Below are 14,926 nucleotides of genomic sequence, written 5' to 3'. Positions count from 1 at the left end.
GGAGAGGGGCTCGGTGCGCATGCGCTGGGCGGTGAAGGGCGTCGCCTGGCAACGGGGGGGCGCAGCGCGCATGCGCTGCCCGGCGCCGGGCGGGGACAGCGGCTGCAGTGCGCATGCGCCGGGGGGAGTGCGCATGCGCCAGCCGGGGGTAATGGGAGAAGGGGAGGGGCTAGGGGCGGGGCCTCGTGCGGCGGCGGCGTCACGTGGGGCGGCGCGGAGGGGGCGGGGCCGGAGTGGCGCTGCGCGCAAGGAGAGGTGGGAGATGGAGGGGGGGGGGTCCGTGGGGCGCTATAGGGGCTCTATAGGGGTCCGGAGGGCTCTATAGTGTCCTATGGGGGTCGCGAGCGGAGGGGAGGGGCCCTGGGGGCTCTATGGGGTCCAGGGGGGTGTATGGGTCTCCATAGGGGTCCACAGGGTCTCTATAGGTGTACAGAGGGGCTCTATAGGGGCTCTATAGGGGCTGAAAGGGCTCTATAGGGTCCTATGGGGGTCACGGACGGATGGGAAGGGCCGTGGGGGGGGCTCTATAGGGTCCAGGGGGGCGTATGGGGCTCTATAGGGGTCCAGAGGGTCTCTATAGGGGTCTGGAGAGTGTCTATAGGGGCTCTATAGAGTTCTAGGGGGACGCTATAGGGTCTTATGGGGGTGGTGGGCTGCTGGGAGGGGCTGAGGGGATCCATAGGGTCCCTATGGGGGTCAAGGGGGTCGTATGGGTCTCTATAGGTGTCCAGAGGGGCTCTACAGGGGCTCTATAGGGTTCCAGGGGGGCCCTATAGGGTCCTATGGGGGTCGCAGGTGGATGGGAGGGACCAGGTGGATCCATAGGGACCCTATGGGGGTCCAGGGGCTCTATAGATGTCCAGAGGGTCTCTATAGGGGCTCTATAGGGGCTGAAAGGGCTCTATAGGGTCCTATGGAGGTCACGGATGGATGGGAGGGGCCCTGGGGGGTTCTATGGGGTCCAGGGGGTCCAATGGGTCTCTATAGGGGTCCAGAGAGTCTCTATAGGGGCTCTATAGGGTTCTAGGGGGGCTCTATAGGGTCCTATGGGGGTCGTGGGTGGGTGGGAGGGGCTGTGGGGATCTCTATGGGGTCCAAGGGGGCATATGGGGCTCTATAGGTGTCCCAAGGGTCTCTATGGGGCCCTATGGCAATTTGGGGAACGGGAGGGGGTCTATAGGGGCCATATGGGCAGTTTGGGGGTATCCCAGGGGGCTGTGGGGGCCCTATGGGAGCTCTATAGGGATCCTGGGAAGCTTCAGGGGGTTCTATAGGGACCCTATATGGGTTCTTGAGGGGTGTGGGGCTCCTGGGGGGGTCTTTAGGGTGTCTATAAGGTCTCTATGGGTCCCCTATGGGGTGTGGAGGTGTCGGGGACGGGTCTGGGATGCTCCATAGGTTCTCCAGAGGTCCATAGGTGACGGGGGGGGGGTGTCTATAGGTCTCCATGGGATCCTATAGGATCCTATAGGATGCAGAGGTGTTGAAGGGGGTACCTATGGGGTCGGGGGGTACCTATAGGGTAGGGGGGGTACCTATAGGGTCGGGGGTACCTATAGGGTCAGGGGGTACCTATAGGGTCTCCATAGGGGTTGGAGCATCCAGGGTGCCCCAGGGAGCCTCCTATGGCCCCTATATGAGCCGTGAGGGTCCCCCAAGGTGACAACGGGGTCCCCCAAGGTGACAACAGGGTCCCCAAAGTGACAACAGGGTCCCCAAGGTGACAACAACGTCCCCAAGGTGACAACAGCGTCCCCAAAGTGTCCCCACCCGCAGCCATGGCCGAGCAGATCCAGAAGAAGCTGCAGAGCGAGCTGGAAAAGTACCAGCAGCTGCAGAAAGGTACGGATGTCACCCCCCCCCGGTGTCACCCGGTGTCACCCGGCGTCACCCGGCGTCACCCGGCGGTGACTGTCACCCTCCCCAGACCTCAGCAAGACGGTGACGTCGCGGCAGAAGCTGGAGGCGCAGCTGACGGAGAACAACATCGTCAAGGAGGTGAGCGTGTCCCCAAGTGTCCCCAAGGTGTCCCCAAGTGTCCCCAAGGTGGTGGCATCACCCGCCACCCCCCGGTGACAGGAGCTGGAGCTGCTGGATGCCACCAACACCATCTTCAAGCTCATCGGGCCCGTGCTGGTCAAGCAGGACACGGAGGAGGCCAAGGCCACCGTGGCCAAGCGCTTGGACTACATCACGGGCGAGATGTGAGTGCCACCCGCGCTCGGGGACACCTCGGGGGGGGACCTTTTGGGGACACCCGTGTCATTGTCACCTCCTCAGCAAGCGCTACGAGCAGCAGATGCAGGAGCTGGAGCGGCGCGCGGAGCAACAACGGGAGCTATTGGGGAGGCTACAGCAGGAATTCCAGCGGGGACAGGGCAAGGTGGCCCCGTGCAAGACCTGAATGTCACCGTCACCGCTGTTGTCACCGCTGTTGTCACCGCCGTTGTCACCGCTGTTGTCACCATGCAATAAAAGCAGCCGCGTCCGCCCGCCGGGGCCAGCCCGTAGTGTCTTTATTGCCGTAGTGTCAACGGTGGCAACTTGGGGGTCCCTGAGAAGCCGTTGGGGACATTTGGGGACATTCGGGGACATTCGGGGCTCAGAAGAGGGCCCGGCCGAGCCTGCGCGCGGTGGCCTTGGCCTTGGGGAAGGTGGCACCGGGGTCCGGTGGCCGCGGGCGCAGGGCGAAGTCCAGGCTGGCGCCGTTCATGGCGTAGAAGACGTTGGCCGAGGGTGGCAGCGGCAGCTCTGCGGGGACATCGGGGACAATGGGGACATGGGGGGCGCTGGGGACATGGCACTAAGGGACATGGTGGCTGTGAGAGCCAGCAGTTTGGGGACATGGCACCTGGGGACATGGCACTAAGGGACACGGCACTTGGGGACACGGCACTTGGGGACACAGTGGTTTGGGGACATGGTACTAAGGGACATGGCACTTGGGGACATGGTGGCTGTGGGAGCTGGCAGTTTGGGGACGTGGCCATTGGGGACATGGCTCTTGGGGACATGGCTCTTGGGGACATGGCCCTTGGGGACATGGTGGCTGTGGGACCCAGTGGTTTGGGGACATGGCCCTTGGGGACATGGTCATTTGGGGACATGGCACTAAGGGCATCAACGCTTGGGGACATGGTGGCTGTGGGAGCCAGCGGTTTGGGGACATGGCACTTGGGGACATGGCACTAAGGGACATGGCACTTGGGGACCCAGCGTTTTGGGGACATGGCACTAAGGGACATGGCACTTGGGGACATGGTGGCTGTGGGAGCCAGCAGTTTGGGGATGTGGCCATTGGGGACATGGTGGTTTGGGGACATGGCACTAAGGGTCATGGCACTTGGGGACATGGTGGCTTTGGGGACATGGCACTAAGGGACATGGCTCTTGGGGACATGGTGGCTGTGGGACCCAGTGGTTTGGGGACATGGCCATTGGGGACATGGTCGTTTGGGGACATGACACTAAGGGACATGGCACTTGGGGACATGGCACTAAGGGCATCAACGCTTGGGGACATGGCCCTTGGGGACATGGTGGCTTTGGGACCCAGCAGTTTGGGGACATGGTGGTTTTGGGAGCCAGCGGTTTGGGGACATGGCCCTTGGGGACATGGCACTTGGGGACACAGCACTAAGGGACATGGTCCTTGGGGACATGGTCCTTGGGGACATGGTGGCTGTGGGACCTAACGGTTTGGGGACACGGCCCTTGGGGACATGGCACTAAGGGCATCAACGCTTGGGGACATGGCACTTGGGGACATGGTGGCTTTGGGACCCAGTGATTTGGGGACATGGCACTTGGGGACATGGCACTAAGGGACATGGCACCTGGGGACATGGTGGCTGTGGGACCCAGCGGTTTGGGGACATGGCCCTTGGGGACATGGCACTAAGGGACATGGCACCTGGGGACATGGTGGCTGTGGGACCTAACGGTTTGGGGACATGGCCCTTGGGGACACAGCACTAAGGGACATGGCACTTGGGGACATGGTCCTTGGGGACATGGTGGCTGTGGGACCTAACAGTTTGGGGACATGGCCATTGGGGACATGGCACTAAGGGCATCAACGCTTGGGGACATGGCACTTGGGGACATGGTGGCTTTGGGACCCAGTGATTTGGGGACATGGCACTTGGGGACATGGCACTAAGGGACATGGCACTTGGGGACACAGTGGTTTGGGGACATGGCACTTGGGGACATGGCACTAAGGGACAAGGCACTTGGGGACATGGTGGCTTTGGGACCCAGCGGTTTGGGGATGTGGCCCTTGGGGACACAGTGGTTTGGGGACATGGCACTAAGGGACATGGCATTTGGTGACAGGACCCTTGGGGACATGGTGGCCTCGGTGACACAGTGACCCTGGTGACAGGACGCTTGGGGACACAGCAGCTTGGGGACACCAAACTTGGGGACCAAGTGACTTGGGGACATGGGGACCTGGGGACATGGAGACATGGGGACTTGGGGACATGGTGGCCTTGGGGACATGGGGACATGGGGACCCTGGTGACAGGACCCTTGGGGACCCAGTAACTCAGGGCAGCAACAACTTGGGGACACCAAACTTGGGGACCAAGTGACTTGGGGACATGGGGACTTGGGGACATGGAGACATGGGGACTTGGGGACATGGTGGCCTTGGGGACATGGGGACCTTGGTGACAGGACCCTTGGTGACCCAGTAACTCAGGGCAGCAACAACTTGGGGACACCAAACTCGGGGACCAAGTGACTTGGGGACATGGGGACATGGAGACATGGGGACTTGGGGACATGGTGGCCTTGGGGACATGGGGACATGGGGACCCTGGTGACAGGACCCTTGGGGACCCAGTAACTCAGGGCAGCAACAACTTGGGGACACCAAACTCGGGGACCAAGTGACTTGGGGACCAAGTGACTTGGGGACATGGTGACATTGGGACTTGGGGACATGGTGGCCTTGGGGACATGGGGACATGGGGACCCTGGTGACAGGACCCTTGGGGACCCAGTAACTCAGGGCAGCAACAACTTGGGGACACCAAACTCGGGGACCAAGTGACTTGGAGACATGGGGACTTGGGGACATGGTGGCCTTGGTGACACGACCCTGGGGACACAGTGACCCTGGTGACAGGACCCTTGGGGACCCAGTAACTCAGGGCAGCAACAACTTGGGGACACCAAACTCGGGGACCAAGTGACTTGGGGACATGGGGACATGGTGGCCTTGGGGACATGGTGGCCTCGGTGACAGGACCCTTGGGGACGCAGTAACTCAGGGCAGAAGCGACTTGGGGACACCAAACATGGGGACCAAGTGACTTGGGGACTTGGGGACATGGTGGCCTTGGTGACAAAACCCTGGGGACACAGTGACCTTGGTGACAGGACCCTTGGGGACACAGCAGCTTGGGGACCCGGTGACTCAGGGCAGCAGCGACTTGGGGACACCAAACTTGGGGACCAAGTGACTTGGGGACATGGGGACATTGGGACTTGGGGACTTGGGGACACGGTGGCCTTGGGGACACGGGGACCCGGTGCCACCTCACCCCGCTCGTCCGGCAGCAGCTGCACGAGCTGGAAGCGCCCGACGTCCCCAACGTCCTGTCCGTGCTTCTCCAGGACCTTGGCCACCACCGCGGGCGTCTTGTCCTGGCTCGTCACCTGCGCGGGGGGGACACGCGCGCGGTGACAACACGGCGGTGGCACCGGTGACAACGGGGACAAGGGAGGGGGACGGTCACCAGGATGCTCTTGTAGAGGCTCCCGTTGTCCAGGTCCATGCGCGCCCGGATGATGCGACAGTCGGACGGGGACACGTTGGGGACAGCGGAGCCGCACGAGGCCGAGCGGCGGTGGCCGCGGGTGACACCGGGGGCCGGTGGGGACAACGCGGGTGGTGGCACCGCGGCCTCGTCCAGCGCCGACACCGAGGGCCACTTGACGCGCTGGGTGACACCGTGGGGTGACAATGTGGCGGTGTCGCCTTGTCCCCAACGAGGGGACACGGTGACAATGTGGTGGTGCCACTTTGTCCCCAAGGAGAGGACACTTTGGGGTGACAACGTGGTGATGTCACCCCAAGGAGGGGACACGGTGACAACGTGGTGGTGCCACCTTGTCCCCAAGGAGGGGACACCGTGAGGTGACAACGTGGTGGTGTCACCTTGTCCCCAATAAGTGACACTTTGGGGTGACAACGCGGCAGTGTCACCCCAAGGAGGGGACACTTTGGGGTGACAACGTGGTGGTGTCACCTTGTCCCCAAGGAGGGGACACTTTGGGGTGACAATGTGGCGATGTCACCTTGTCCCCAATGAGGGGACACTTTGGGGTGACAATGCGGCGGTGTCACCTTGTCCCCAAGGAGGGGACACTTTGGGGTGACAACATGACGGTGTCACCTTGTCCCCAATAAGGGGACACTTTGGGGTGATAACGTGGCAGTGTCACCTTGTCCCCAATAAAGGGACACCTTGGGGTGACAACACGGCGATGTCACCCCAGGGAGGGGACACTTTGGGGTGACAACACGGTGATGTCACCTTGTCCCCAGTAAGAGGACACCTTGAGGTGACAATGCGGCGATGTCACCCCAAGGAGGGGACACCTTGGGGGTGGCAACGCGGCGGTGTCACCTTGTCCCCAAGGAGGGGACACTCTGGGGTGACAACGCGGTGATGTCACCTTGTCCCCAATAAGGGGACACTTTGGGGTGACAACGCAGCAGTGTCACCTTGTCCCCAAGGAGAGGACACTTTGGGGTGACAACGTGGCGGTGTCACCTTGTCCCCAGTAAAGGGACACCTTGGGTTGACAACACGGCGATGTCACCCCAAGGAGGGGACACTTTGGGGTGACAACGCGGTGGTGTCACCTTGTCCCCAATAAGGGGACACTTTGGGGTGACAATCTGGCTGTGTCACCTTGTCCCCAATAAGGGGACACTTTGAGGTGACAACGCGGCGATGTCACCTTGTCCCCAAGGAGGGGACACTTTAGGGTGACAATGTGGCGGTGTCACCTTGTCCCCAAGGAGGGGACATTTTGGGGTGACAACGCAGCAATGTCACCTTGTCCCCAATAAGGGGACACTTTAGGGTGACAATGTGGTGGTGTCACCTTGTCCCCAAGGAGGGGACACTTTGGGGTGGCAACGCGGCGATGTCACCTTGTCCCCAATAAGGGGACACTTTGGGGTGACAACGCGGCGGTGTCACCTTGTCCCCAAGGAGGGGACACTTTGGGGTGACAACGCGGCGGTGTCACCTTGTCCCCAATAAGGGGACACTTTGGGGTGACAACGGAGCGATGTCACCTTGTCCCCAATAAGGGGACACTTTGGGGTGACAACGCGGCGATGTCACCTTGTCCCCAATAAGGGGACACTTTGGGGCTCACCTGGGCCAGGCGGGACAGGAGGTGACCCGGACTCGGCGGTGTCACCGCTGTGGCCTCGGAGGGGACACGCGGCTGCTCCCAGGTCACCGAGGGGGTCCCCACTGATGTGAGGAGCCTGCGGGGAGGTGACAAAGTGACCGGGGGGGTGACAAAGTGACCGGAGGGGTGACAACATGGCCGGAGGGGTGACAACGTGGCCGAAGGGGTGACAAGGTGGCCTCAGGTGACAAGGTGACCAGGGGGGGTGACAAAGTGACTGGGGGGGGTGACCAGGGGGGTGACAAGGTGACCGGGGGGGGGGTGACAAGGTGGCTGAGGGGGGGTGACAAGGTGGCCTCGGGTGACAAAGTGGCTGGAGAGGTGACAAGGTGACCGGGGTGGGGTGACAACGTGGCCCTGGGTGACAAAGTGGCCGGGGGGGTGACAAGGTGGCCCCAGGTGACAAGGTGGGGGGGGGGGGGGGTGACAAGGTGGCACCGGGTGACAAGGTGACCAGAGGGGGTGACAAAGTGGCCAGGGGGGTTGACAAGGTGGCCCCAGGTGACAAAGTGGCTGGGGGGGTGACAAGGTGGCCCCAGGTGACAAGGTGACTGGGGGGGGTGACAAAGTGACTGGGGGGGGGTGACAAGGTGACCAGAGGGGGTGACAAAGTGGCCGGAGAGGTGACAAAGTGGCCGGGGGGGGGGGGGTGACAAGGTGACTGGGGCGGGGGGGAGGTGACAAAGTGACCAGGGGGGGGGGGGTGACAAAGTGGCCCCAGGTGACAAGGTGACCAGGGGAGGTGACAAGGTTGCTTGGAGGGTGACAAGGTGGCCCCGGGTAACAAGGTGACCAGAGGGGGTGACAATGTGGCCCCAGGTGACAAGGGGACCGGGGGGGGGGGGGGGTGACAAAGTGAACGGGGGGGGGGGGGGGTGACAAGGTGGCCCCAGGTGACAAGGTGACCAGGGAGGGTGACAAAGTGACTGGGGGGTGACAAGGTGATTGGGGGGGGTGACAAGGTGGCCAAGTGGGTGACAAGGTGGCCCCAGGTGACAAGGTGACCGGGGGGGGTGACAAGGTGGCCAGGGCAGGTGACAAAGTGACCAGGGGAGGTGACAAGGTGACCAGAGGGGGTGACAAGGTGGTCGGGGGGGTGACAAGGTGGCCCCGGGTGACAAGGGGACCGGGGAGGGTGACAAAGTGACCAGGGGGGTGACAAGGGGACCGGGGGGGGGGTGACACGGTGACCCGGGGGGGGGGGTGACAAGGTGGCCCCAGGTGACAAGGGGACCGAGGGGGTGACAAAGTGGCTGGGGGGGGGTGACAAGGTGGCCCTGGGTGACAAAGTGGCCGGAGGGGTGACAAGGTGACCGGGGGGGGTGACAAGGTGGCCCCAGGTGACAAGGGGACCGGGGGGGGTGACACGGTGACACGGTGCCACTCACTCGGTGCAGTGCGTGATGACCAGGGAGGGCTTCGGTGGCCGCGGTGGTGGCTCCCCGGGTGGCTCGATGGCACAGGACACGCTGTGGCTACGGGGACACGTTGGGGACATGTTGGGGACATGTTAAGGACACGTTGGGGACACATTGGGGACATGTTAGGGACTCGTCATGGGCACCAGGTTGTGCCACCCCTCTGGGTGTCCCCCCCTGTCCCATGTCCCCTTGTCCCCAACACGTGTCCCCTCCCGTGTCCCTTTGTCCCCAACACATGTCCCATATCCCATCCCCCTCCTGTGTCCCCTTGTCCCTGTGTCCCCATGTCCCCTCCCATGTCCCCGTGTCCCCTCCCGTGTCCCCTCCTGTGTCCCCATGTCCCACACGCCATCCCCAAGTGCATGTCCCCTCCCATGTCCCCTTCCATGTCCCCTTGTCCCCGTGTCCCCATGTCCCTGTGTCCCCTTGTCCCCTTGTCCCGTGTCCCCATGTCCCCGTGTCCTCATGTCCTCATGTCCCCATATCCCCATGTCCCTGTGTCCCCTTGTCCTGTGTCCCCGTGTCCCCTCCCATGTCCCCCCCATGTCCCCTCCCATGTCCCCATGTCCCCTTGTCCCCTCCCATGTCCCCATGTCACCTCTGCGCCTCTGGCAGTGGCCGCAGGGCTCAGAGCCACCGTCGCGTGTCCCCATGTCCCCGTGTCCCCATGTCCCCATGTCCCCTCCCATGTCCCCTTGTCCCCATATCCCCTCAATGTCCCCATGTCCCCATGTCACCTCCCGTGTCCCCATGTCCCCATGTCCCCACGTCCCCTCCTGTGTCCCTGTGTCCCCATGTCCCCTCTCGTGTCCCCGTGTCCCCATGTCCCCCTGTCCCCTCCCATGTCCCCTTGTCCCCATGTCCCCTCCCATGTCCCCATGTCCCCTCCCGTGTCCCCGTGTCCCCATGTCACCTCTGTGCCTCGGGCAGTGGCCGCAGGGCCCGGAGCCACCGTCGCGTGTCCCCATGTCCCCATGTCCCCATGTCCCCACCCGTGTCCCCATGTCCCCGTGTCCCCATGTCCCCGTGTCCCCTCCCATGTCCCCATGTGCCCATGTCCCCACGTCCCCATGTCCCCCTGTCCCCTCCCATGTCCCCACGTCCCCCTGTCCCCTCCCATGTCCCCATGTCTCCATGTCCCCTCCCGTGTCCCCGTGTCCCCGTGTCCCTGTGTCCCCCCCGTGTCCCCGTGTGCCCTCCAGTGTCCCCATGTCCCCATGTCCCCGTGTCACCTCTGCGCCTCGGGCAGTGGCCGCAGGGCCCGGAGCCACCGTCGCACTCGGGGCGCCGGGCGCAGCCGGTACCGGCGACAGGTGACCTGGAGCAGGCGGACCTGGGCCAGGACCTGGAACTCCTGCGGGGACATTGGGGACATGGGGACAATGGGGACATGGGGACAATGGGGATCTCGGGCGGACATCGGGGACATGGGAGGACATGGGGGACATGGGGACATTGGGGACATGGGGGACATGGGGGACGCGGGGGATATTGGGGATATGGGGGACATGGAGGGACATTGGGGACACGGGGGACATGGGGACAATGGGGACATGGGGGATGTGGGGGATGTGGGGGACACTGGGGACATGGGGGACATTGGGGACATCGGGGACACAGGGGACGTGGGAGGACACTGGGGACACAGGGGACATGGGGACACGGGGGACGTGGAGAGACACAGAGGGACATTGGGGACATGGGGGATGTGGGGGACGTGGGGGACATGGGAGGACATGGGGGATATTGCAGACCTGGGGGATATTGGGGACACTGGGGACACTGGGGACATGGGGGACATGGGGGACATGGGGACATTGGGGACATGGGGGACATGGGGGATATTGGGGACATGGAGGACATGGAGGGACATGGGGGATATTGGGGACATGGGGGACATGGGGAACATTGGGGACATGGGGGACATGGGGGACATTGGGGACATGGAGGACATGGAGGGACATGGGGGATATTGGGGACATGGGGGACATGGGAGGACATGGGAGGACATGGGGGACATGGGGGACATTGGGGACATGGGGGGCATGGGGGACATGGGGAACATTGGGGACATGGGGGACATGGGGGATATTGGGGACATGGAGGACATGGAGGGACATGGGGGATATTGGGGACATGGGGGACATGGGAGGACATGGGAGGACATGGGGGACATGGGGGACATTGGGGACATGGGGGGCATGGGGGACATGGGGACATTGGGGACATGGGGGATACTGGAGACATGGGGGATATTGGGGACATGGAGGACGTGGGGGATACTGGGGACATGGGGGACATGGGCGATATTGGGGACATGGGGGATATTGGGGACATTGGGGACACTGGGGACGTGGGGGACATTGGGGACATAGGGGACATTGGGGATATGGGGGACATTGGGGACATTGGGGACACGAGGGACATTGGGGACATTGGGGATATGAGGGACATTGGGGACATTGGGGACATGGGGGACATGGGGGACATGGGGGACAACGGGGACATGGGGGACATTGGGGATGTGGGGGACATGGGAGGACACTGGGGACAAGGGGGATATTGGGGACATTGGGGACACGGGGGACATGTGGGATATTGGGAGGACATTGGGAGACATTGGAGACATGTGGGACGTGGGGACACGGGGGACGTGGAGAGACATGGAGGGACATGGGGGACATTGAGGACATGGGGGACATTGGGGACATGGGGGCTACTGGGGACATGGGAGGACATTGGGGACATGGAGGGACACGGGGTACATGGGAGGACATGGGGACATTGAGGACATGGGGGCTATTGGGGACATGGGGACATGGGGGACGTGGAGGGACATGGGGGGACATCAAGGACATTGGGGGACATGAGGGGAACATGGAAGACACGGAGGGACACGGAGGGACTTGGGGGACACAGAGGGACATGAGGGGGACATGGGGGGACATGGAGGGACACGGAGGGACCTGGACATGGGGTGACACAGGTGACACGGGGACACGGGGGCAGTACCTTGCGGCGCTTCTCGAAGTTGATGTAGCCGTTCTGCAAGGCAAGAGGGGACACTGGGGACACCGGGGCCACTGGGGCCACTGGGGACATTGGGGACATTGGGGACATTGGGGACATTGGGGACACTGGGGACAGTGGCACGTCCCACCTCCAGCTCGTCCTTCATGGCCGCGTCCAGCATGACCAGGTCGCGCAGGAAGGTCCCCAGATAGGGCACGACGCCCTGCGGGGGACAAGGGGACAATGGCACCGTGTCCCCTCCCCGGTGACACGTCCCCCATTGTCCCCAGTGTCCCCATTATTGTCCCCAGGGTCTCACCAGGGGCCGCTGCTCGTGGGGACGTCGCGGCTGGCGCCTTGGGGTCCCCTCGGTGCCCGGCTGGGGACAATCCTGGTGGAGGGGACAAGGGACATCGTTGGGGACATTGGGGACAAGGGACATCACTGGGGACAAAGGACATCATTGGGGACAAGGGACATCATTGGGGACATTGGGGACAAGGGACCTCATTGGGGACAAGGGACATCATTGGGGATAAAGAACATCATTGGGGACAAGGGACATCATTGGGGACAAGGGATATCATTGGGGACATTGGGGACAAGGGACATCATTGGAGACAAGGGATATCATTGGGGACAAGGGGACATTGGGGACAAGAGACATCACTGGGGACAAAGGACATCATTGGGGACAAGGGACATCATTGGGGACACTGGGGACAAGGGACCTCATTGGGGACAAGGGACATCATTGGGGACAAGGGACATCATTGGGGATAAAGAACATCATTGGGGACAAGGGACATCATTGAGGACAAAGGACATCATTGGGGACAAGGGATATCATTGGGGACACTGGGGACAAAGCACATCATTGGGGACAAGGGACATCATTGGGGACAAGGGGACATTGGGGACAAGAGACATCACTGGGGACAAAGGACATCATTGGGGACAAGGGACATCATTGGGGACAAGGGGACATTGGGGACAAGGAACATCATTGGGGACATTGGGGACAAGGGACATCATTGGAGACAAGGGATATCATTGGGGACAAAGGGACAAGAGACATCATTGGGGACAAGGGACATCATTGGGTACATTGGGGACAAGGGTCATCATTGGAGACAAGGGACATCATTGGGGACAAGGGGACACTGGGGACAAGAGACATCACTGGGGACAAAGGACATCATTGGGGACAAGGGACATCATTGGGGACATTGGGGACAAGGGGACATCATTTGGGACAAGGGACATCATTGGGGACATTGGGGACAAGGGACATCATTGGAGACAAGGGACATCATTGGGGACAAGGGATACCATTGGGGACATTGGGGACAAGAGACATCATTGGGGACAAGGGATATCATTGGGGACAAGGGGACATTGGGGACAAGAGACATCACTGGGGACAAAGGACATCATTGGGGACAAGGGACATCATTGGGGACACTGGGGACAAGGGACATCATTGGAGACAAGGGATACCATTGGGGACAAGGGGACATTGGGGACAAGAGACATCACTGGGGACAAAGGACATCATTGGGGACAAGGGACATCATTGGAGACAAGGGGACAAGGGACATAATTGGGGACAAAGGACATCATTGGGGACAAGGGACATCATTGGGGACACTGGGGACAAGGGACATCATTGGAGACAAAGGGACAAAGGACATCATTGGGGACAAGGAGACATCATTGAGGACAAGGGGACATTGGGGACAAGGGACATCATTGGGGACAAGGGACATCATTGGGGAAACTGGGGACAAAGGACATCATTGGGGCCAAGGGACATCATTGGGGACACTGGGGACAAGGGACATCATTGAGGACAAGGGACATCATTGGAGACATTGGGGACAAGGGACATCATTGGGGACAGGGATGGCGATAGGGGACAGCAGAAGGGGTTGGGGACACCCATAGGGACATGGCTAAGGACAGCCCAAGGGACAGGGGACACAGATGGGGACAACAGGTGACAAGGACAAGCCATCCCATACAGGGACAATGATGGGGACAACCCAATATATAGAGGACACCTATAGGGGACATCATCTATGACGATCTATGATGATCATTGTCCCCAAGGGGCCAGGGCAGCCTGTCGGTGACATCAATGGGGACATTGGTGTGACAAGGGCCACCCCTTGGGGACACTTGGGGACCTGGAAGAGCAGCTGGCGGCTGGCGCTGTAGTTGTCCTGCTCGGAGCAGATGGCACTGAGCTCCTCGTAGCTGCGCTGGGCCTCCCTGGGGACACAGGTGACATGAGGTCGATGTCCCCAAGGTGTCCCCAAGGTGTCCCCAAGGTGTCCCCGTACCGGGAGGTCTCGTTCCAGGTGCGTTTGAGGCGGTGGACGGGGCTGGACTGAAGGGCCGAGACGATGGCGTGAAGGGACGAGAAGTTCCTCAGCGCGCGGCACTCCTGGGGACACGGGGACACCTTGGGGACACGTCCCCTGCCACCCCTGGGGACGTTGGGGACACCGGGAGCCGCTGGGGATGGGGACAATTTGGCCTGGGGCCACCTCTAGAACTTGGGTCATCTCTAGAACTTGGGACATCTCTAGAGATGGGGACATCTCTAGAACTTGGGACATCTCTAGACATGGGGACATCATTAGGATTTGGGACATCTCTAGAACTTGGGACATCTCTAGAACTTGGGACATCTGTAGATATGGGGACATCTGTGGAACTTGGGACATCTCTAGAACTTGGGTCATCACTAGAGATGGGGTCATGTCTAGACATGGGGACATCTGTAGAACTTGGGACATCTCTAGAAATGGGGACATCTCTAGAGATGGGGACATCTATAGAACTTGGGACATCTGTAGAACTTTGGTCATCTCTAGAACTTGGGACATCTCTAGAACTTGGGACATCTGTAGAACTTGGGACATCTCTAGAGATGGGGACATCTCTAGAGATGGGGACATCTGTAGAACTTGGGACATCTCTAGAACTTGGGACATCTCTAGAACCTGGGACATCTGTAGAACTTGGGACATCTCTAGAGA

The 14,926-nt window shown here is 61.3% G+C and overlaps 2 protein-coding genes across 2 annotated transcripts; one reads left to right on the top strand and one right to left on the bottom strand.

Moving 5' to 3' along the window:
• Positions 1–1,739: 1,739 nt before the first annotated feature.
• Positions 1,740–2,409, top strand: LOC148590245 (prefoldin subunit 6-like). The gene is made up of 4 exons (XM_088539272.1): positions 1,740–1,842; positions 1,928–1,998; positions 2,080–2,204; positions 2,281–2,409. The coding sequence occupies exons 1-4, from the start codon at positions 1,779–1,781 to the stop codon at positions 2,402–2,404; spliced, it is 384 nt and encodes a 127-aa protein (XP_088395398.1). The 5' UTR covers positions 1,740–1,778; the 3' UTR covers positions 2,405–2,409.
• Positions 2,410–2,602: 193 nt separating this feature from the next.
• On the bottom strand, positions 2,603–14,362 carry LOC104568174 (ral guanine nucleotide dissociation stimulator-like 2; the record flags this gene model as incomplete). The annotated part of the gene is made up of 11 exons (XM_088539271.1): positions 2,603–2,751; positions 5,556–5,670; positions 5,751–5,954; positions 7,408–7,522; positions 8,835–8,921; positions 10,100–10,221; positions 11,880–11,912; positions 12,028–12,102; positions 12,199–12,242; positions 14,053–14,153; positions 14,225–14,362. Coding segments are annotated over 11 exons (1,183 nt in total), but the record flags the coding sequence as incomplete, so codon positions are not given.
• Between the last annotated feature and the right edge of the window lie 564 nt (positions 14,363–14,926).

The sequence above is a fragment of the Tinamus guttatus genome, unplaced genomic scaffold (assembly GCF_059628265.1).
Source record: "Tinamus guttatus ecotype Peru unplaced genomic scaffold, ASM5962826v1 Tinamus_guttatus_pri_ptg001554l, whole genome shotgun sequence".
In the NCBI taxonomy this organism is placed as follows: Eukaryota; Metazoa; Chordata; class Aves; order Tinamiformes; family Tinamidae; genus Tinamus; species Tinamus guttatus.
The sequence above is the reverse complement of the archived record's forward strand: the minus strand, read 5'-3'. Positions and strand labels throughout refer to the sequence as shown.

Coding starts and splice junctions, on each gene's coding strand:
- LOC148590245 (XM_088539272.1), top strand. CDS start 1,779: ATGGCCGAGCAGATCCAGAAGAAGCTGCAGAGCGAGCTGGAAAAGTAC. Junction 1,843..1,927: donor GTACCAGCAGCTGCAGAAAG/GTACGGATGTCA, acceptor CACCCTCCCCAG/ACCTCAGCAAGACGGTGACG. Junction 2,205..2,280: donor GACTACATCACGGGCGAGAT/GTGAGTGCCACC, acceptor TCACCTCCTCAG/CAAGCGCTACGAGCAGCAGA.